The sequence below is a fragment of the Scylla paramamosain genome, chromosome 3 (genome assembly GCF_035594125.1).
Source record: "Scylla paramamosain isolate STU-SP2022 chromosome 3, ASM3559412v1, whole genome shotgun sequence".
Classification (NCBI taxonomy): Eukaryota; Metazoa; Arthropoda; class Malacostraca; order Decapoda; family Portunidae; genus Scylla; species Scylla paramamosain.
In genome coordinates, this window is record NC_087153.1 from 7,885,001 (window position 1) to 7,909,667 (window position 24,667).

Consider the following 24,667-nt stretch of genomic DNA (forward strand, 5'->3'; position numbering starts at 1 on the left):
CACACAATGGCTACTGGTTGATTTTCACTGACATCTGGAGGTCAGTGTTAAGTCAAATGGTGACATAATAATGAGGACTTTTGTATACTTTAGAAGTTCTTTTGCATACTGATATTGTTTTGACTTCAATAATTCCTAATAATTCCCAATGACTAGAAATTAGCACAAATAACAAGGTATAGAATTTAGAAAACAGTACTAATGATTAATGACACATATAGTATATACAAGACAAGTATTCATTAAGACACCTTACTTGCAGATGTTATACTTGTTCTATTTCTTCTTTCATTATCCACAATATTCGATGATTTCTGTGATACCTTACAAATCTTTGAAATGTTTAATGATCTCGGTAACCGCACTGGAATTGCTGGTGTGGATTTCCTTTCTGGAACCACTCGAGATAAAAAGTGAAGCAAGTTAAAACACATTCCAACATCTATTACTAATTCTGGGATAATTTATTTTATTTGATATTTGCGTACAGTACGTACAGTATATGTGTATCACCAGCGGTCATTAAGGCTACCACAATTTACGGGGACTGCCACGTGTAGACCTGACGGCTTCTTGCAGCTTCCCTTCATAATTTCATAATTTCATAATTTGATTTTTTTACTTATTATTATTATTATTATTATTATTATTATTATTATTATTATTATTATTATTATTATTATCATTTTACTTATTTATTAATGTATTTTATTTATTTATTTCATGTTCTTCCAGCACGAACATAGACACTGAAGGACTGCAGCGAAAATGCATAGTAATGAACATCCTAGGTATCGCCGGACTTAGCATCACACAACGCTTAGCATGAGTCAGTACCTTCTACGACGAAATAATGTCTATGGCGCCTTGCATTTTACACGCACCGCTTCGCTTATGTGATGGTCTTCCTTTAAAAGCGACTAGGGTCCCTCCTAAATACTACATTACTTGTGTCTTTTGTGTCTTCAGTGTATTAGGAGAAACTAACTACTTCATCCGTGGATTTCTAACACACACACACACACACACACACACACACATGATATATCAGTGTTATTCCGGTGGAAGTTTGTTGTAGAGACCGAAACCTAGACTCCTACTGTCCCCACCCTCCTCTTCCCTCAACACCTGGCAGCGACGACAACAGATCAATACCGTTTGAGCAACCACGTTGATTCTCTCTCTCTCTCTCTCTCTCTCTCTCTCTCTGTGTAACGATAAGGTGCACACGATATGTTAATGAAATTCATAGGTGTCCAACTTGTAAAATGCATATATGTCAATTGTTATAGTAACGACTTGCCGAGCGTGAACCTTGTTTGTTCAACCTGCTGTAACCCTCAGATACTGGTTGCGGATTGTCATGGATATCAATGTTTCCTTAACAGATAAAGCAAATCCATTTGCTAATGAGAGGCAAGAATACAAGCCAGCTGAACATCTTAGACTTTTCTTCATTATTTTCGTTTTTCCCTCTGGCTTCTAGAGCAACGGTAGTCTTAGCACAGCTGTTACTGGTGTGGTCGTGACATACCAACTGGATTTTGGGAACGAGTCACTGATAGTCACAGATTTCAAAGCAATACTATGTTCGGTCTCCATTCAGAATTTTGAGTTTACCTAGGTGATATGTATATACATCCATAAATGCATAGCCCTTCTAAGCCCGCAAGCCAGGTTAAGACATGCAAGTACCCCATAGATACAGTAAGTGCATGTCACTTCCCTAGCGACTGAACCTCAGGACGTGTCTGACACCACACACGGTCATTGTACTTCATAATTTGATATTTTTCAGTCTACTGTCAAACACCCCACAACTACGCCCATACCCACACCAACACACACACACACACACACACACACACACACACAAAAAAAAAAAAAAAAAAAAAAAAAAAAAAAAAAAAAAAAAAAGGCATCTCCAATCGAGTCTATATACAATGGACACACTGGAACTGGGGCCTGATGAATCGCTCGCTACTCTTGAAAAACAAGTTATTCTTTAGAAATGCATACTCATAGTTGGTCACTAATATCACTCTCAAATTGTGATGGCGTGAAGATCTTCATGGGCTATGACATTTAGTGACCAGCATCAGGATTTAAGTTACCAAGGATGACTGCTGCAGGGGTTAACAAGTGTACAGCATCCTTGAGTAGTACTGTGGTGGTGACTTGAAAGGAGCTGGCGCCTGAAGGACTGCTGCCTCCCTTGAAAGCGCCATGCAAGGCTGCCGCTTAACTTCCACTTTGTCTCTACCCGCACACCACTATACCAGCAACCCCTTATACTCCGCCCCCACAAAGCACAACAGTAAAGATACAATTTCACCTACCAGTGGTTTTATGCTGTAGGAAGTCTGTAATACTTCAGTCTTGTGTTATGTTGTGAAATTAAACAGCCTAACAAGAACTGATGCTGTTCAAAGTCTCAGTTAATAGCAGTTGCACTGCACCACAAGCTTCATGAAGTACCTTTAAGTAAAATAGAAGGAAGCACAAGGGCTTAAATGCTTTTAGTGTCAGTCATTCTACTTTATCCTTCTTTCTTGAAAGATATTTTACATTTTCAGAAAAGAAGGCAAATTTGTACCAACATCCATGTAATTTCTATCATACTCTGATGGATGATCAATTTCAGTGCTTCTGCAACCCCATAAACTGATGATGCAGTAAGAGAATGAACATTTATAAGCTTCCAACACAGTTACAAACTTCCCCTAAATTGCACTCATTTCTAATTTCCTTCATGTTCCTCCAGAAAACACTCTATGGACTTGAGATTAGGAACCCCTCCATATGTAGCATTAACAGATGTTGCAGTTCCTGATTATCAACACTGACATACCTAAGGAACCACTAAACATGTAGGTAACCAATGAAAACAAGACATGTAACTGAAAGCCATGACAGCACACACAAACACTGCTCCAATATATTGCAATGTTAGTAAACTGGTCTGATGGAATATTAACTCATGACAAGAGATTATGTTCATTAAACATTTAATTTAATATTCAATTACATACAAACAAGGGTTCCGTTAATAAGCTAAATTACTTTATACAGAATGTCAGTCTGAATCCTCCATCAAGAAGTATTTCAGATTATCACATGGACCTACCACCCCACCCCCATCCAAACACAGAAACAAACACACTTAGTAGTAGTTTTGTTACATACCCAGCATACGTGCTCAGTGATGAATGGACTACATTCAATAATATAAATAAACAATGTTCCCATGAAGTGGACCATTATGAAGATACTATAATTAAGTAGAATTTAGGATGCATGTTTAGTGAATCAATTTTCATGTGCATGAATAATGTATGTTTATTACAAAAATCATAAATCCAACACTTATAAAACCATTACAAACAAAACTTTCCAGTTTGAGTCAAAGAATATGATCAAGGTTATGAGCAAATGAAAAGATTTCAGCATATTTCACTGCCTGGAATGCACTATCCACAGAGAGCAGTTACTAAATTCTCCAGCCAGAGTACTTAACCATACTGTCCAAGATACAGTAGCAGCAGGAAATGGAGAATGGCTAGACTGAGAATGTCTGACCACAATCAGAGAGAGAGGAGAGGAGAGGAGAGGAGAGGAGAGGAGAGGAGAGAGAGAGAGAGAGAGAGAGAGAGAGAGAGAGAGAGAGAGAGAGAGAGAGAGAGAGAGAGAGAGAGAGAGAGAGAGAGAGAGAGAGAGAGAGAGAGAGAGAGAGAGAGAGAGAAATCCAGTGAAATACATTTACTTCTAATTCTCAAAGCAGCACTACCTTATATTTTTTCACTTTCAACAACCATCTGACATTACAACCTTGCTAGTTTTTCGTATTCTTTTCTTGTGCATCCAATTCCTGATATCTGTGGAACATCATCTTTTTGACACAATCTTTATAGCTGTCCCCAACAACACTGTAAGTACTGCCCTGCAGGCCCAATCCAGCAGTGGCCACACGCCTCTCTGTCTCAATAATGGATGTTCGTCCCTGGTTAGCCTTTCCAAGACCCTGACCATCGGTCCATCCCATCTTTTTTAAGAGTTTATTGCCGATGTTGTCACTACCAATGCCTTGTTTGGTTGGCTCTTCATATTTGGAGGCTGCCACTTCTTCCCTTGAGGCAATGTACCGTTCCTGAAAACAGGCTGTGGATTAATGTGGTTTATACATCAGAAATTCAACATTTCTCATGCCATACAGATGGTCAAGAATTTCAACCTTACTTTTTTGTATCTGGAAAGAGACCATAGCTTTAATTTCCCTCAGACAAGTGTCTATGAACATACCAAACTTACACTGCTACAGCACACCAGTCTTGATCTTACTCATAAGGCAAAAATCTCATTGGCTTTTCCCTCCATCCTCATATCTATAAATTATTTTAATTCCTTTCATAACTGTCCTCCCACACTATGTCCAACTTTTATATGGCTGGACGAGGCATGATAAACTAAGAGTGTATTGCCCTGCAATTTAATGAGCTACCAGTAAGTGACAAAAGCTGATTTATGCCAGTATCAAAATCTGCCTATCAAAACTAATGATGATAATAATTAGGTTTACGAAAAAATAAGCTTACAGCACACCAGAAAAAGTTTAACTGGGGCTACATTTTCAAAACTGCCAAACTGATCCAAAACATAAGAACATAAGAAATAAAGGAAGCTGCAAGAGACCAGGCTTACATGTGGCAGTCCCTGTATAAAATATACCTACCTATCTCCATCTATTATCCCCATCCATAAACCTGTCTAATCTTCTCTTAAAGCTCTCTAGTGTCCTAGCACTAACATGACTGCTGAGTCCATTCCACTCATCTACCACTCTATTTGAGAACCAGTTTTTTCCTATCTCCTCCCTAAACCTAAATTTTTTAAGCTTGAACCCATTATTTCTTGTTCTACCCTGGTTGCTGATCCTAAGAATTTTGCTTACATCCCCCTTGTTATAACTCTTATGCCACTTAAAGACTTCTATCAGCTCCCCTCTTAACCTACATCTTTCTAAAGAATGTAAATTTAACAACTTCAATCTCGCCTTGTGAGGAATACTCCTCATCCCCTGTATCCTTTTAGTCATTCTCCTCTGTACTGATTCTAACAGACCTATATCTTTCCTGTAATGTGGGGACCAGAACTGCACAGCGTAGTCTAAATGAGGTCTGACCAGCATCAAGTATAACTTTAATATTACTTCCGGCCTTCTACTTTTAACACTCCTAAAAATGAATCCTAGTGCCCTATATATTTGCCCTGTTTCTGGCTTTTATGCATTGTTTCCCAAGATGGAGTTCAGAGCTAACTATAACTCCTAAATCTTTCTCGTACCCTGTACCTATCAGAGTTTGGTTGATTAATGTGTACCTACTGTGTAGGTTTCCTCTACCTACGCTAAGTACTTTGCATTTGTTGATACTAAACTGCTTTTGCCATCTATCTGTCCATTAATTCATTCTATCTAAATCTGCCTGCAAGGCGATGGCATCCAATTCTGACCTAATTAATCTACCTATCTTATAACCTAAACATCAGAAAACCTCAATAACACAAGATATATAAAGCATTATGTGGCTAATAAATGAAATTCATGTATTTCCTTATGTAAGTAAAGAAGTATTATAAAGCTTCTACTCAGGCAGACTGAAATCTGCCAATAAAAACAAATAACATCCAATAAATTTACCTTTAGTTTGTTAGGTGCTGGTACACTGGGTTCTCCATACTTCTGACGCCTTTCCTTGGCTCTATCTCTATACTGGGCTGAGGTAAGGCCTCCTGCTCCTCCTCCCTCTCCAGACCCTCTTGCTTTCCTCATGTTTTCCATGTTAGTTTTATGAAGATCAGAAAGTTGTACATGCCTGTGATGGAAGAGAGAGACTTGCTAAGTTCTATTTAAATTCCCTCCTATGCCTTATTGGCATATCTGAAGGGTTAGAACAGAGATGCTCAACTAACCACTTGAGGACTGCATACCCTCAAGGAAGTTTAATAACAGCTTTGTCAAGTAACGAAAAAATACCCTTCTTATCGCTACACTATTATAATACTACTTGTTCGCATTTAAGATATGCAGCAATATAAATTACCTATACAATAATTGCTAATATTAGTTATGTATTATAATGATGAGCAGGTTATTGCATATCTAATTAGCTCTAGTGTTTTTACTCCTGGAAGAATGTTTGGGCATTGGCCGAGTAGGGAAATTCCCCCACGAGCTGCATTGCCATGTCTCTACAAGACCAATTATCAGTTTAACATCTTGGTGGAAACGACAGGCAACCCCTCGAGAGGCTGAGCCACTCCTCTCTCTGACCTGACCCTACGGATAAGCACCTCAGGTGCTTGACCTAGATGACAATGCCACAAACCTATGTTGTCAAATGTTGTGACATTTAAGTAAAACCCAGACTATTTATCATCTTAAAACTCAAACCATTCATAGCACTGCATGGTTTGACGAGCTAAACAGTCTATACTTAATTCTTCAATTTCAATAAAAAGTAAAAAGAACCGATATATTTAAGAGAAACTGTGTGATGTGGCAAAGTAGCTAATGGATCTCAGCCAAGGCCTAAAACATTCTTCCGAGAATAAAGAGAGTATAGTAAAGTGGCCTGAGGGTACATTCATAGTGGCACGAGTGCTGGCTGGCAAGTCTCACTGATTCTGCTGATGTGACTCAGCTATTGACAGTTATAGTGAGTTGATATCATGTTGTCACAGAGGCTGCATGTCATCATTGAGAGCACGATGATGTGCAATAGGTTAATTAATGTGCATATTCACATTAAAGGTATTGTGGTGCCCTCATCACACAATGACCATCTAATGTGGCCCTGTCACACAAAAAGACTGAGCACCACTGGCTTTGAAAACACACTCGTTTCTACAGAAATTTCCAGAAAATTCCCATGTATCGTGAAAGATAATGGAAGGTGGTTACCAATTGGATATTCATCTTTTTTATGAAACTGGTAAGAACACGGTCTATCAGATGCTCTCCTTCAAATAAATAACTAACACGTATGTTCTTATGCTCTTATACCTGCCAAGGGCCTCTTTGTTAGGAAACTGTCGCTTGCAAAGAAGGCAGGCCATCTTGAGGTAGTCCACAAGCTTGTCTTCCCATCTCTCATCTCCAGCAAGATTATTCAAGCCAGCTCCACTCTCTTCCTCACTGTCACTGCCTTCACCTCCATATGCAGCCACTAGTCCAGATTTCTTAAGTCCTGCTAATACCTGTCAATAATCCAAAATAATACATGTTAGGGAATCTCATTATGCAATCCTATTCCACAAGATAATGTATGTTTGTTAAACATAATTTGTAATATATAAAATAAAACCTATTGATGAACAGGACAGATCTAGAAGAGCAAGTACTTGTGTGAATAATTATCAATCCATCCATGAATTTATATACGAGGCTCATGTCCTGACAAATGATAGCTTAGACAAAGCTCTAACACATAATCAGGTGTATGACAGGTCAAAATGAATAGCAGTGTGGGATGCACTGTAAGGTATATAGAGTAAGGAAAAGGTTTGTAATGAAGCAAGTCAATATCAATATAAATATTAACAAAATTAAAATACTTAATTTCTTTAGTAATACAGATACAGAAGTTCTTAATATTTCAAAACCAATTTATTTCAATGCCTTGCATTTTTAAAACAATGTGTTATGAACTCACAGGTGGTGCCTCCTTCTTCATATGCATATGGAACACTTGTGCTTGCTTCTCTGCAAGAGCAGCACGATCCCTGCGTTCCAGTAAGACAGCAAAAGCAGCATCAGCAGCACCAGTGCCGCCTCCTTCACCTTTGGCTCCTCCTACAGGCTCACCTGCAGCAATCTTGCTGCCCACAGAACTCTCATTCCTTTTGTTCTGTGCTTTGGCCCACCTCTCCATATCCTTTGCAATCTTCTTGGCTACTTTGACCTAGAGAGAGAGAGAGAGAGAGAGAGAGAGAGAGAGAGAGAGAGAGAGAGAGAGAGAGAGAGAGAGAGAGAGAGAGAGAGAGAGAGAGAGAGAGAGAGAGAGAGAGAGAGAGAGAGAGAGAGAGAGAGAGAGAGATACAAGATATTGTTCCAAATCTCTTTTGTTTAACACATGGCCTACATATTGACATCAGTTTTGAATTCAGTACATATATAATAATGTGCAATGTGTCATGACAGACTCATTTACAATGTAATTAGTATCCTATATGAAGAACTGAAATCTTTATTCTTCAAGAGGTTACGTTCTATGGTTTACCTAATGTACAAGAATATATCACATACACAAATAAATTGTTATACATCAACAACACTATAACAGCCCAAGCACTTATACTTTGTTTTCTATCATGTTTACTAGACTCCTAAAACAGTAGCATACCTTGTCTTGTTTATCCTTTTCTTTTTCTTTCTTATCTCCCTTCTTGCCAACTTGACCATCTTCACCAACAGGAGCAGGGAGGTATGTGGATTTCTCTGCATCCCAGTACAGGTACTGGCCAGATTCTGCATTGTAGTAGTACTGACTACTGGCATCATAATAGAGGGTGGTGGATGGATCATAATAGTAACCAGAAGTTTCATCATATTGGTAAGTGCTGACATCAGGTGGTGCTGCAAAATAAAAATTCAAGTCCATTACAATACAGCCAACTTTCATTTTAAATGAACACCATTATTGTAGAGTTGTTTTACAGAGGAAGAAGTTCCATTAGATATACTTACGATAGGTGGGATATTCTCCACTCTGCATTTGAACACCATCATAGTTTGTGGAAGTAGTGGTAGTTGGTGTTGTTGTCTGTTCTGAGGTGGTGGTAGTGGTGGTAGTTGTGGTTGTGCTTAAAGTGCTCTGTGCTGCAGCAGCAGCAGCAGCAGCAGCAGCAGCAGCGGCGGCAGCAGCAGCTGCTGCTGCTGCACTTGTTGCAGTTGAAGCTGCAGACTTCTGATGCATGGCTTGTAAAGCGGACTGAGCCACAGCTGCTGCAGCATTGACGGAATCTGACTGATTTGAGCTTCCTTGTTGCTGCTGATTTTGTTGGTATGCCTGAAAAAAAATATAAATAAATAAATAAATAAATAAATAAAAATAAATAAATAAATAAAAATAAATAAATAAATAAATAACTGAAATAAAACAAATAAATAAAAATAAATAAAATAAATAATTAAAATAAAATAAGAAAATAAATAATAACAAATAGTGCAAATCTTAACACTTTTTAAGACAAAATTCACAAGTACCTTCAGTGCAACCTTTATTGTTTCATATGAATGTAAGCAGCATACACAACTAATAAATAACATCAAAAGTTAACACTTATGGTAATGCCTACAGGAAGATATCTCTAGAAGTGGCTAGATGCATGCTTCTTTGCCAATTACCTGAGCCTGCTGTTGATAGTACATTGTGTAGTACTGTACATAGGAAGCATGTTCTTCAGGAGTCTGTGCATATAAGGAGGCACTGTACTCTGCCAGCTGCTTGATGTCAGCACCTGCAGTGTACTCAGCTGGTTGGTGATACTGCTGCTGCTGCTGCTGACCTGACCAGTTATTACCTAAAGACAAAAAAGAAAATGATCACTGTTACCAGATGCTTCACTTCTTTTTGCTTAACTCCATGAAATCTTGTCACATATAAACATGAACTAATACAAAATAAAGAATACTCCCAACATTACCTGAACTGTTATTATTTCCATTATTTTGGTTCAACTTGCAGTATGATACAGTCACCTGTGGAGGAAAAATAGCATGTCATTTCCACTGTTATCTAACATGGCTTTGAAATATTCAATATTTAGCTATGGTTTAATGAACATCCACTTCATAATACAAAAAGAAATTTGTACATTAAAACACAACTCTCAATACTTTTGATCCATGGATGTAATCCATGAAAGGATAATAAACAAAAACAAAACTAACCTGCTTATTGTCAATAGTGGGAGGGGAATGAGCAAGCTTATTGTGAAGTTGCATGGAATCCAGCACAGAATTAAGTTCAATATAGCAGACTCCTCTCGATGTGTTGGTGAGAGGGTCCCTCCCAATGCGAACAGATCGGATGGGCAAGTCGCTACCAGCATGCTGGATCCCTTGTAACACACTCTCCTCCGTGCTCAAGACATCAAGACCACGGAGAAGAAGAGCTGTCAAAGTGAAAAAAAAAAGTCATCATTGTAGTGCCACACTAAACATGACACCAGCTATACATAGTCAAGCTCCTTAATTCCCTTAAGTAAAAATATAATCTGTAAAGTCCTCAGCTATGAATAAATAATGACTTCATAAATAATTAAGGCACCGCACATAGAAAAGGAGAGATGCACCACACACACACACACACACACACACACACACACACACACACACACACACACACACACACACTAACAGATACACACGCACAAATAACTGAAGCAATGCGCATAGAAAGGGAGTGACACACCACACACATACACAAAAAAATAAATAAATAAATAAATAAATAAATAAATAAAAAAAAAAAATAAATAAATAAATAAATAAATAAATAAAATAAATAAATAAAAATAAATAAATGAAAATAAATAAATAAAATAGAATAAAAAACAAAATAAAATTAATTAATTAATTAATCAATTAATTAATTGAAAATAAATAAATAAATAAAATAAAGCATCAAAGTTTGGCAACCTTCAAACACATGTAACTCAGCTATTTTCAAGCTATCCTGTAAATTCTTTAATGGAAATGAAGCTTATAACAAGTATGATTAAGTGATGTTTTTTTTTTTTTTTCAGTGTGTTTTAAATCAATTTGTGACAAAATTATTTTTTAATATTTGAGTATATCTAATACCCCCAGCCTTCAAACTACCTTACTAGTTTATGCCCCCTTTTTTTTTTTCCGTGAGACCAACATCCACCATTGTCATTATCACCACCACCATCACCACCTTGTACCAGACTATTACATACCTATATTAATACTTATACGAGACACATCATCAGAATCACTATCACTTCCTACATCTACATAATCTGGATTATCATCACTAAACAAAGTAGAAGATTCACAAAAATCACGGTGTGAGAGAAAGCCTAACACAAAGTTTACACCAACACCTCCACTTACTCCTGATGGGCCAGGCACTGGACTGGCCTCACCAGAATGATGCCCAGACATTGTTGCACTATTTTTCAATAGCGTCACTCCATACAATGTGGTAAATCTGTTGTTATACGCATCACAGAGAGCTATCTATCACAAAAGCGTGTGTAAAGGGCCTCTGCTGTCCAAATCACTGGCTTTGGTGGCCAGCTGATTGGCTGCTAGATAGGCATGGCGCATGACTGTCCACTGATTGGCTGCTGGGTCAGCATGGCTCAACTTCACCTCTGTCATGCCCTCCCTACCCTGCCACCTGGGATATGACTCCCTTCTCTTGTGCCTGTGCTCCCAGGCCGCAGGCACAGAGTGTCAACAGGAGCGAGGAAACACACATTTTTGTAGGGACTTTCTACCTTACCTCTAATGGCGCAAGGGAGTCACACCCACTACCACTGGATAGAAGGATGAAAATAAGGTTACATGCAATAAATTGAGACTGGCCAAGGGTGGCGCATGACTCCCTTTCTATGTGCAATGTTTTAATTATCTTATCTTACTCTTTAACATGCATATTTTTATAACCATCTAATACATAAGGTATTTAGCAATATATAGAAATTACGATTTTTCTACTGCTTTCTACATTATACATCAAGTGCCTGCAAGCCAATAACATGCAACACATTTGGCTTAGACAAAACTATACTTCTATATTTTCACTTTAACATGAGTTCTAAGAGATTACTTATTTTTATACGGAAGAATATGCTCTAACTATGAAGGGATGGGTCTCAAGAAAATACAACATACTGTTGGTTGGATAGGTGCAAACTTCATCACTTCCCTCTTCCCCTGCTTCTGACTCATGCCGAGGAGCTGAACACTTGAAGCAGGAGTCTCTTCTTTTGAAATTATGAGCCCCACACTGAAATTAAAGAATTACTTATTTGTTGGTTCACAGTAATAAATTATGTATTTGAGTGTTCAGTTAGTTTCCCCTTTTTCATTCACTAAACCACAATAAAATAAACTTACCCTGATACAAAACCAATCTTGTGATGCTTTTGACTGACGCTCTGAGGACTCTTTGGGAATCGAGTATTGCAGTGTGGCTCTATATACATCTTGAAGAATGAGGACACCCTGTAGAGAAAGTCATCAACCATATTACAACGTGATCTTATACAGAGTTTTATGTATCTTACATGAGCTTCCACTTTTGGTCTCCAGTTCAGCCAGATATGAGTGAAAGGAAGAGTAAGTCCTACAGGTAAGAAAAGTACAGAAAGAAGGGAAATGTGTCTAATTGTGATTAGCAAAATTTTTCTCTCTCTGTGGGCTCTTCCCAGATTCACCCCATGTGGCATGAACCAGCAAAAGTGATAATGCTCAAACTACAGAGGAAGGAGTGCCAACACCCTGGCTGGAGGAGAACCTTGGTGCCGAGACTTTGTTGTTGTGGATGTTCGGGTGAGCACGTTTACTGTTGTGGCTGTAGTAGTTGCTGATGCTGTTAAAGCAGAGAGGGTCCCACAGGGTGACCCTTACCAGGCTTGCTCCTTGGATGGCATCATTTCTCATTGGAGTTGAATAAACAGTAGCTACAGGTTTCACTGATTGTCGTAAGCATGCATCCAGGAATGTGCTCTCATGACTCCAGAGAAAAAGCTTTTTTTTGGGGGGACATAATAAGACCACCTCTTGGATGCAAACTCCTTCAACCAACTAAACATTATAGGATGCACTGCTTGACATAAAGGGGAAGTGAAGTACATCTTAAGAAAAGGGGATTTATCATTACCTATGAATGGAGGTGGCCTTAAGTCAGTTTATCCCTAGCCATGCCCAATATGTTAATAAGCCACTGCCTTACACAGCTGAGCAAAAAGCTACAGTCTTAAATTCACTGATTCCTAAGTCAGCTTAATCTACTAATGTATTCACAATCATCCAACATTCATTCGATGAAGAAAGGTATACATGCTCACATAAAATACACTAGAAATGAACAAATATGAGCAAGCGTGAATTGCAGAAATAATAAAATTATTGTGCACTCAAGTGATGTCAGACTGATGCTTGATACAAGGAAGTAAAAGGATGGGAGGGGAGGGACCATACTTTCATAACGCACATGTACAATAATTGTCAAGGTCTAACATTAAACAGTTCCTCAGAGAAAGTGATAAGTTATTGACTCAACATTGGAAGCAAAAATACAAGAGGAACCAAATGGCTATGATGGTATTTAGGAAGAGGTAAACCCAGTGTTACTGGCAGAGATGGCTGGCCCGTGACCCCTTGGCCATGGCCAGGGGGTCCAGGGACTCTGCCGAGGGAACTGCCGGGGGCCGGGCCGGGCCGGCAGGGATTCACCGCGATACCTGTTTGGCTTCCATCCACCGTGTGGCGTCATGAACCGTCGTAAACTCCACGAAGGCAAAGCCTCTTGATGCACCTAGACGTAAGAACACACACAAGCAAGTGTTAATAAATGATGTTCTTAAAGGAGGCATGAGGGACACTCAACGTCGCACCCTCAAATGGCCGTGAGTTGGCCCTGTGGCCACTAACCAGCCACATTGTGCCCATCTCGCTGGCTTAAGCAAAATCTACTCTCAATGGCCTCTTCCAGGTCACAGGGGCCACTAGCATATCAAGAGTAAAGAACTGAACTGAAGAATTCTACTAATTGTCTACCATGATAATCATACAATATCATGCTGCACATTGGTGTGACAACACAATCACAAAACACTCCAGATTCATACACACACTCTGCTTCATATTTTTAGAAATATGCTGGATTTCCTGCTACTGCTGCAGTCCTGTGTAAATATTTGAAGGGTACAAAGCACACAATTAAGAAATATTGTTAAACAACATGGAAGAATGAAAGTAAATATTTTCCCCATAAAATCTATTCAAGTATAAATCTTCCCATTAAAATCTAACAAATCACAAGAGCTTACAAATAATTAGGAAATCTGTAAAATGATAGAAATGTACTCTTATCTGTCAAGAGAAACAATGAAACATTTCTACAGCTACATCATATTCTAAAACCCGAATTATGTAACAATCCTAAGCCTGACTTCATCCCATGAATGTACGTACTCACAATTTCGAAGATCAAGATTAGAATGCTGGTAACCTGGAGTGCAAACAGAAGGTACCTGGAAGAGTCTTATTTTATGCTTGTAAAATTATGCATACATTTTTGCTTGTGCTAACCCTGTGACCTAGGCCTCTGTTCAGCCAGCGAGACAAACACAGGTGGACAGGAACATGGAAACAGAAAGGGGAAACTAAAACATAAAAACGTAAGGAGTCCAGGAAAATTAAGCCCATGAGAAATGTTACTTTACCTGATTCTTTCTTCCTGACGAGTCGGATATCTTTTGGCATGAGGTTGCACGCTAAAATATCAGCTCGGATCTGAAGGGAAGGGAGGAGAAAATGGATATATAATTACCAACTGGAAACAGTAAATCATGGAATATCAAAAGCAGTGTTCTTTAAACAACCTACTTCAATCACATACAAGTAGTTCAGCAATTTTCCACATAATCCACTTACTGATTATACTTAACGACACAACTGCAGAACACATATCATTAAAACACATACATCATTCTCTGTGATGTGCTGGGCCAGTCCTCGCACCATGATGGTATTGTTGGGAGGTTGTGACTTATAATCTGTCCGTTCCTCTTCATAGCTGTAATTATGTGATTGGCATTGTAAAAAAAAAAAAAAAAAAAAAAAAAAAAAAGTAATGGACCTCTCATACATTTATCATTTACAACAGAATTTTTTTCTTCAATGTCAATACATATAAATGTAGATATAAAAATCAAAAGTAAGAACTATCACTGATTTTACCTCAGTATCAATATGGTCTAACACAGGTTAAAGTAATAAATAAAACTTAACAATTAATAACAATACATCAATATTCCAACAAAGCATTTGCTAGCTACTGATTGAAGAAAATGACAATAATTCATGAAATGACAAAACATTTAAGGGAAAAGCTGAGCCATTACATGTGAAACACCTTCAGTCCTCTCATCACTTACTGATCTCGGTGATGGTCGTAGTCCCTATAGTCACGATGATCCCGATCTCGGCGAGGACTGCGATCCCTATCATCGTCCCTCCAGCGGTCTCTGTCTCTGTCTCTATCCCTGTCCCTGTCCCGGTCTCTGTCCCTGTCCCGATCTCGATCCCGATCCCTGTCTCTCCGGTCCCGATCTCGATCTCTCCTGTCCCTGTCACGATCTCTGTCCCGGTCTCTACGACGATCATCACGGTCACGCCGCTCACGGTGACGTGGAGGTTCTGGCTCATAAGGAGCAGCAGCATAACTGTCATAGGGATCAAGGCTGCTGCGGCCATGGCCCCTCGCACCACCTGGGGCAGGAGCTGAGGCAATGTATGCACCCTGAAATGGAGACTACAAATAAAGGAATCCACGTATTATAATCTTCATAAATAAATTTGAGGAGCATTAATGTAGCTGCCTGTCAGCCTACTTTCATTATCATTAATAGATGCAAAAGTTCAGGAGCTATTATTTCAATATTCATTCATACAGGTAAACAGAAGCTTATTTACAGTAATGAACAGTCTTGTATAGAAAAAGATAAAATATGTGTAATCTGGGAAAACAAACCACAGAAAATCTTGAATTACTAACGTGTAATCTTAGCATAATTCTCAGATCCGACTTAATAAAGAGAAAAATCATACAATAAAACAAAAGAGGAAACAAAATGTTAGCAACAATATAAAGATGACCACTCACAAGTTTAAACTTAACTAGGAAGAGAGAACTTTCAATAGGAATTATGACTGGCATCCAACAGGTTTTTTTTTTTTTTTTGCCACATCTAAACCAACTATATATGAATCAATGAATGAGAAGAAACAAACTACTAAGCCAAAACAAATATATCACATTCAATGCATTTAAATTTTCTTTAACGAAACTTAAGGACTTATAAGGGAAAAGTTAAAAAAAAGCCCTGACATTCTGGAATAGCCTTAGCATCACTGTCATTTTTTTGTCTTGTAAGTTAATAAGTAATCCATTTCAGGTTAAAATATTAGCATGCAGATGTATAATTTAATATTTGACAGGTAATAAAGGCTGAACATAGTGTATGCTCCTGTTTCCTGACAGACAGGCAATAAAGTCAAAATGAAAATACTAAACAAAGCAACACAAAACATGTTACATCTCCTTTAACTTTTTTGTTGCCCGACTGAGAAACTGTCTTCATAGTTAAAAATATGGGTAAAATATAAGCCAGCAAATAACAATTGATCACTTGTTACACAAGGAAAACAGTGGAATGAGAAGTCCACATGTTGCCTTTACTAGACTTGTTTAAATTCCAACTGGTTCTATAAATCAAGGTCTTACTGTAAATGATATGAAAATTAAAATTCCAAATTCCAGAGATGAAGAAAATTTTGTATCCAATCAAAAAAACAACAGTTCATTTGGAGAGAGAGAGAGAGAGAGAGAGAGAGAGAGAGAGAGAGAGAGAGAGAGAGAGAGAGAGAGAGAGAGAGAGAGAGAGAGAGAGAGAGAGAGAGAGAGAGGGGGGAGGGGGGGAGACACTATTACATAGGCCAAGTTTCAAAACAGCATTGCATTTCATCACCAATGTCAAGCTAAATGCAAAATAGGAAATATATTTTCAGCAAAATCTAAATGAACAAAAACAATAAATACAAAAATAAAATAAAAACAAAGCAATATGAGTTTATTTAACAACTTTGATTATTTTTAAGTCTAAAAGAAAGGCTTCTAGCAAGTCTGATAAACAATACATGAATGTTCCTTACCGTGTAGCTTACCTGTGCTACATATTGTGGATACTGGGCATAGGCTGCAGCTTCCAGACTACCATAAGCTGCAGCTGCTGTGTACATGTGTTGCTGGGCAGCCATGGCATTGATCATTTCTGTAAGACCAAGCCCCTGGCCTTGAAGCTGCAAACAAAGGAAGAAAAACACATTACTTCAAAATATTAACAATATGGTACTTCACATTTTTAACAGACTGGTGGACTGTATTTAACAGCTGTCATGACAAAGCACAACCAAATACTGATGTTCATAATGTTGGTTGGGTTCATTAATGGTGGAATAAATATAATTACTGGATGAGAGACTTTAGGTACCCCACCATTGGAATCACTGACAATTAAGAAAAGGGAGGAAAAATTAGAGCAATCTCACATTTAACAAGATTTCTTTAAAATTTCTTAAATTTTTTTCCTATTTATTATTATTATATATATATATATATATATATATATATATATATATATATATATATATATATATATATATATATATATATATATATTTTTTTTTACAATAACAGGCCAAGTTTCAAGCTCTCAAAGCCAAAATTATGCATGTCTGGATTGTCAGGTGCCGTGCAGGGGTCCAGGCTCTATAGGCTCTAGCTGCCACTCAGGCCTATGGCCCTGTTCACATGAGGTAATTTTAGAAGTACAACTAATTACTCAACTGGTTTCCAGTTTTTCACATGAGGCAATTGATAATAAGACTAAATTGCAAAAAAAATTCTTGTATTTCCTCTCAGTATCATTTAATCTGTTTTTTAACATTTTTCAATATCAACTTTGAGAATGTTAAGACAGTCACATTCCACAGTCATCATATTCCATTTCTAGTGCTGCATTTCACACTAAAAAGCCATGTCCAGTGAATGGATTAAACTTCACATGGACTGGGTGTGCAGACTGCCAAGGCAATGGTGTAGTGCACTAGCCAATGAGGCAAGACACTACCTTCAAGTGTGATGATTTCCTTGTGTTAACACTGCCAATGAAAAACACACATCTTGAGTTGCATGACTAAGAAAATAGAGTAAGTGTGTGTAAACACTTCCATTGACCTGCATTGTCTTCATAGTTGTGTTAATGTAATCACACAACTAAAATCACCTTGTGTAAACATGCCATATGAGGGAAGTCCTTGAGGGTTGAAAGTTTATAGTATTTCAAACTCACGATGACCCACCAGGTGTTGGTCGCTTCAAGGAGCGGCGGTGCCAAATCTAACCCACCCCCTCAGAAAACGGAGACAACCGTTCTCTTTATTTGCATGTATGACTTTGTTATAAGAATCAAGACACCCACACGTGCTTATAAGAGAGAATGAAACTCTGATATTTATTTTTCCTGATATGTTTAAGTGATATATATGATGGAATACAAAAGTATAACAAATATTTTGTATTGATATGTGTGTTTTCGCAGCTGGACTGCAACGCATTATTTAAAAATGATTGATTGAGAAGAGACTTTCTTTCCACACCACCACTGAGGTAAAAGTCCATAGGCGCCATAGACTCAGTCGCACACCTGTGTCGAGGCGACCCTTCCCCCACCCACTCCCGTTAGATTCTGGGTCGGGAGCAGGTGGCAACGTCAACTGACCTGATATGCCACATTTTTTCATGAAGTATCTTCTTTTCTTTATATATATAACAATTATTCATATCACTTACTATCTAATGCAAAAATCAAAAGGTATTTAGAACATTTCATGCTAATATACCCTGGTTAGTGGACAGTTACCAGTTTATAGTGAATGTTTGGTTCAATATGTGGCAATAAAGCGGACAACACCTGGTGGGTCATCGTGAGTTTGAAATACTATAGTTAAGTTTAGAATGGGTCTAGTTCAGTATTTATTTTCACTAGGAAACTAGTTTTACTTTGAGATAAGAGGGAGTTCAAAGAAAAGTGATTTTTAATATAAGCAATAAGCTGATTCACTTGAAACAAACCTAAAAAAACTACATCCACCAGTGTAAGATGGCAGTACCTATAAACATTATAAACATTTACCAGCTAATTTACACTATATATATATATATATATATATATATATATATATATATATATATATATATATATATATATATATATATATATAATATATATATATATATATATATATATATATATATATATATATATATATATATATATATATATATATATATATATATATATATATTATACAGTAGGGCAAGTGCCAATGCATGGTTGCTATAACATACAACTGCAATAACACACTGAAATCTTAAAAAATATTTAAAAAATATAAGAAAATAAAACTTGTAAGACTAACTCACCAACTGTGTGAGCTACTGCTCACCTATCTGCCACCTGTCCCTTCTATCTTTTTTTTTTGTTTTCCTCTTCCTTCTGTCTTAAACCTCCCTCCCTGTCACCTCCCCTCCCCCTTATCTGTCAGAGATAAGGAACAAGGGAGTGAAACCTCACTTTCTACCCCCTCATTCATTTTATGTAATCTTTGCTTCCTCCTTTTACACTTTCTCATTCTATTTAGCAATTCTTAAGATTGTTCTTACTTTCACACACACACAGAGAGAGAGAGAGAGAGAGAGAGAGAGAGAGAGAGAGAGAGAGAGAGAGAGAGAGAGAGAGAGAGAGAGAGAGAGAGAGAGAGAGAGAGAGAGAGAGAGAGAGAGAGAGAGAGAGAGAGAGAGTTCCAACTTAGGTGCGATTTACTGTATGTATACACGTGATGCTAACAGAAGGTAAATGTGATCGATACTTGTCAAAGCAGAACAAAACTCAGGGTGATAATGGCCAAAAATCAGAATGGTAAGAATTTAGGACGAGGTGCGAAACTTGGGAGGGTTCTGTATATATTTGTTGTGTTATCTCAAATTTAGTAGTGCAAATGTGCTCATTTTGATGTTTTTTTTTTTTAATTGTGGGATTTTATTAATTATTTTCTGGTTCCCTGGAACCAATGATTTTTTTTCCATAGGTTTTTCAGTCACCATAAGGCACATTTGCCATAACAAATGCTACATTTGAAGTAATTATATTCAGTCAGATACCTCACTGTATATATATATATATATATATATATATATATATATATATATATATATATATATATATATATATATATATATATATATATATATATATATATATATATATATATATATATATATATATATATATATATATATATATATATATATATATATATATATACTCACATTATTTCATTTCATCATTATACTATATATCATTCCCATCACATTTTTTAAATCTTAATTTAATATAACTTATCTACCATGTACAACCTCCTAAATGATCCTCCAGATGAAATGCTAACTATTGAAGCAGTAGTAACATATATGTGACAATGTTATACTACTAACTAATAAGTAAGAGAGAGAGAGAGAGAGAGAGAGAGAGAGAGAGAGAGAGAGAGAGAGAGAGAGAGAGAGAGAGAGAGAGAGAGAGAGAGAGAGAGAGAGAGAGAGAGAGAGAAAATCCTAAGAATGAGATGGATGTAGTTCTCTAATAAAACAAATAACTTTAAAAATACCCAAAGGAGTTGAGGGAAATGTCTGAAGAGGATAGATGATCACAGGGTGATAAGTCATGGTGTAATGCGGTCAAAAAATATCCACAGGATATCATGTGGGAAAATAATGTTCATGGAAGGGAAAATATGTATTTCAAGTCACTCTGGCCCCAAGCCAATCCAATCCCATTTTCTGGCTCCACTCCCCAGTCACTCCAGCCTCCACTATATGGTCATTTCTAGTGGTGGGCATGTTCTGCTAACTGCTAATTGGCTTTTTTTTTTTTTTTTTTTTTTTACTGATAAGCATTTCTGCTAATGAATCACAGGAACTTTCAATCTTGACTTTGAATAGACAGTATAACATTCACTTGACTTTATTTGTTTGGTTGAAAGTGACTGACATGGAAACTTAGCATCTTAGTTCCAAACACTCATTTCAGCTTTCATGAGTCTTTATATGGCTACTGAGTGTCTGGCACAGGAACTTTGAACCTTTGTTTTGAATATTCTATGAAACCAAATTTTTTGTTACCTGAGTATAAATACTGCTTCACTGAGCGCGAGTAAAACTTCAACATTGAGTGACTCTCCTGTGGGGTGTGTATATAACATCCAGATTGTAAATCAGCACAAACAGTTTGACTGATCCCTAACATGCAGCACCCATGTGTGTGGCAGGAAGGGTATCAGGTCATTTTGCCCATATGCCATTTCACCACACTATGGAGTCATTTTGCCCACTTAAATGAGTCATTTCACTCACACTGTGAAGTCATTTCACCCACACTGTGGAGTCATTGGTTATAAGTGGCTTCATATTCTGTTTCATTTGTAATTGTCCATATAACCAAAACAAAAATAGTACTGAAATAATAATAATAATAATAATAATAATAATAATAATAATAATAATAATAATAATAATAATAATAATAATAACAATAATAATAATAATGGGACCAGAAGTAGCTTGTAGCTAATTATGCTTGTCACTACTGTCACCCATTTCTTTCAGTCAATCAGAAACTATAATACCTGACACTCATAAACTAGTTCCCCTCCCTTGTTGGTTATAGAAGGGAACTAGCTTATCAGGGTCAGGTACTAGTTCCTGACTGACTAGCCGTGTGTGTGTGTGTGTGTGTGTGTGTGTGTGTGTGTGTGTGTGTGTGTGTGTGTGTGTGTGTGTGTGCAAGTGCGTTCATAGTTCATTTACCTCACTTGTTTACCGCATTTAGTTTTGAGTTCGTAGTTCATTTACCAATGTTTTGTAATTGGTCACAATCATAAAACTAAAACAGTTCCTGGCAAGATGGTAGACTGCCCAGATGAGTGTATTCAGTGCCTTGTACCTGTACAGGCAAGGCAAGAAGGTCTGCAGTGCGACAGGTGTGGGAGGTGGCAGCACAGGAAATGTAATACTGGCATATCTTGTGCTGATTACTGGACAGCTGTGAAATCCGGTATTTCCATTGACTGGAATTGTAATACTTGCACCTTCACTGATGAACCAACCTCCCATCCAGTGGAAGACCCAGCCACCCCTACAATGGAACAAGATCCACACGTCCCTGCAGTTGAACAAGAGTCTTCAACTGATGACCCACCTGACTTCCCAATGGAACTAGAGGATTCACTTGATAACCCAGCCATACAAGATACTTAACTGCAGCCAGAAAGTGAAGTTGCATTCCAGCTCTTTCAGAAGGACACAAAGCGTGGTAGAGACGAGCTCATTGAGTCATGGATACACTTACAACAAAAAAAAATGCAGTGATCAAATGTAACTTAATGGCAGTGTACTGTCCGCCCTAAAAGTAACCCATGCGAAGCACTAGTAACTCAGAAAAATGGAAAATTTGTAAAGAACTTATGTCACAACCATCCACCATCAACAGGCTCTGCTAATGCCACTAAAGTAACATTACAGGTAAAGAAACTGGCAGCACAAGGCCTATTTAAACCAGCGTCTGCTATAGTGGATGATGTTCTACAAGAGATGGGAACTGCACCATGCCCTAGTCAGCCTAAGCCAGAGCACTTGGGATGAGCATGTGAAGGGTGAGAGGTCTTCATATCAGCTACTAAAAGCATGAGCTCATCTCAATGGCCCAGTGGGCAGCTGAATCTTGCATGTATATATTTTTTATTAAGTTTCCTTTTTAATTCTTTGTCACCACGTTCGTTCTCGTCCCAGAGTCATTCTGGCCTGGGGCATTATTCTTTCTTGTAATAAAAATACATGGTAATGATATATAAACACTCCAACAATGTAGAGCGATCAGTGGACATGACATGAAATGTGTGTTGAGAATGAACTTATATTTGGGCGAACTGACTTTTATATGTGGGCGGAGTCTTGTGGGCAAAATGACTATAAACCACAGGAAGTCCTTTGACATGCCATCTATAGCACCATGAAACATGCAAGAATACTGGCGCATAATACGTGGGGGCCTCAAGCTTCACCAGTAGTAGTGTGAAAAGTGACCACCTCTTGACAACGGGTTTAACTTTTTTTTTTTTTACAGCATCCAAAAGTTGTCAACTGTATGTACACATGGAAGTGTCGCTTTTTTACGCTGCCTCGTACAGCCAAATCAATCAACAGATTGTTAAATGTACACCACTATTCACACTGTACATTTTCAGTTTGTTAACTGCCTAAATAATAAACCGTTTATTATTATTATTATTATTATTATTATTATTATTATTATTAAATTAAAATTGTACGATTTTTATATACCTATCATAAAACTTCACAAATGTTATATGACTTTTTTTTATGGTACCAACTGAATGTCTTATACAAGAAACAATATCAGGCTTGTTATCCAATAGGTTGATTACGTTTTGAATAAAGTATTAGTTAAGGGGAGGCGGTCCACGGTAGGAGAGGGGGGGGGGGCGTCACTGTGGAAGAAATTAAACGTGCACGGGGAAAAGTAACTGGACTTGGGGGTAAATATTTTGCCCGAGAAATTTGGGAACAAGAATATGTAAGTGGGGGAAAATGTGTTACACTGGTGGTGGCGAGAGGCTTTCATTGTCAAGCAGGGAGAGTGGGGGAGCATATCCACCAGGCACAGCTTACCTCCATCTTGTCTCACGCCGCCAAGACCTGCGAATGGAAACACTCTACTTAGTCACAAATCACTGCTGGCATCCAAGAGCCCATTACAAGCACACCTATATCAGGGAAGTGGTTCTAATATGACACAGGAGTGAGGATGGCCGGGGGTGGCTCCAATGTGGCCGTCTGTCATTTCCCACACCAATACACATAGGCCTAATTGTCAAGCTCACTTCAGAATGAGTTTATGGACACATTAGGCACACTTACTTTGCTTGGAAGTCCCATCAAAATACCAAAATCGCTTCAAGAAACTGCTGTGTCTGACGCACCACAAAATGGCGCCGCGACGAGTCAATAGTGGCGCGTCCGAACTTCCACCCCGGCCTGCCCTTCATCATACCACTACTACTTCCATTCTTTTATCATATTTCCGCATACCTTCTGGTTAATTTATCCCAGAAAGATAGTACTGTATGCAATGTTTGTTTCAGATTTACAGCAGGCTCTCTGATATAGTAATGTATAAATGTATAAATCGCAGTCAGGGAATCGAACGCAGACCTGAAAAGCCAGTCCTTCCTTCCCTCCCACTAACCTTTCTTTCTGTCAGGCGTCACGTCCAAATCCTTGGCATTTTAGTAATATTTTTGGTGTATTCGTAATGTGATTTTAAGTGCAGTATGTGTGTATTGTATTAATTTGCTGATAAACCATTAAAGAATAAGTGTCAATGGATAAAGGTATGGGGGTAAGGAGATTAGGTACAGTTGCCAACGTAATGATTTTTCGGAAAGCCTTTGTATACCTATCTTTATTGTTTGTTTTCGAAAGAGAAATGCTGAATATATGATCAATATTTTTCAATAAAAAGTTATCCAGGGAAAATGATGGACTGTATCAAAGCGTACAAGCTATAGCGTCTTACCTCAGGTCTTCCCTCCTGATCTGAAGTGTGTGATCCTTGGCCTTTGCCCATATTTTGAAACGCTTTGTTCTCTCACAAGGATCAATTTTAAAAGCTACAGGAGTGATTAATCTCACTTTCATAGATATTTTCC

The 24,667-nt window shown here is 37.8% G+C and overlaps 2 protein-coding genes across 5 annotated transcripts in view; both read right to left on the minus strand.

Moving 5' to 3' along the window:
- The window catches only part of LOC135089783 (uncharacterized), a 4,560-nt gene extending 4,405 nt beyond the window's left edge, over nt 1–155 (minus strand). The window contains exon 1 of the mRNA XM_063985823.1: nt 1–155. This exon is cut by the window's left edge and continues 329 nt beyond it. The gene's annotated coding sequence lies outside the window, so the exon portion shown is untranslated.
- A 3,169-nt stretch (nt 156–3,324) lies between these two features.
- Nucleotides 3,325–24,010, minus strand: LOC135089796 (RNA-binding protein 5-like). 4 transcript variants are annotated; one of them, XM_063985870.1, is made up of 18 exons: nt 23,877–24,010; nt 23,628–23,654; nt 16,988–17,122; nt 15,199–15,563; nt 14,747–14,837; nt 14,485–14,554; nt 13,501–13,574; nt 12,152–12,259; nt 11,927–12,041; nt 9,950–10,173; nt 9,703–9,757; nt 9,404–9,579; nt 8,744–9,065; nt 8,400–8,632; nt 7,710–7,958; nt 7,061–7,254; nt 5,696–5,870; nt 3,325–4,147 (listed from the first exon to the last, which is right to left on the minus strand). In XM_063985870.1, the coding sequence occupies exons 2-18, from the start codon at nt 23,631–23,633 to the stop codon at nt 3,833–3,835; spliced, it is 2,907 nt and encodes a 968-aa protein (XP_063841940.1). In that variant the 5' UTR covers nt 23,634–23,654; nt 23,877–24,010; the 3' UTR covers nt 3,325–3,832. The 4 variants fall into 4 exon arrangements, with proteins under 4 accessions (XP_063841940.1, XP_063841932.1, XP_063841922.1 ...); XM_063985862.1 differs by having other exon boundaries at nt 15,199–15,575; XM_063985852.1 differs by having other exon boundaries at nt 16,976–17,122.
- Between the last annotated feature and the right edge of the window lie 657 nt (nt 24,011–24,667).

Excerpts from the sequence above, each read along its gene's own strand:
- LOC135089796 (XM_063985843.1), bottom strand. Across the intron at positions 14,555-14,746 it reads AGCACATCACAGAGAATGAT|ATCCGAGCTGATATTTTAGC; the intron begins GTATGTGTTTTA and ends CCTTCCCTTCAG. Across the intron at positions 7,255-7,709 it reads TGAAGAAGGAGGCACCACCT|GTATTAGCAGGACTTAAGAA; the intron begins GTGAGTTCATAA and ends GATTATTGACAG.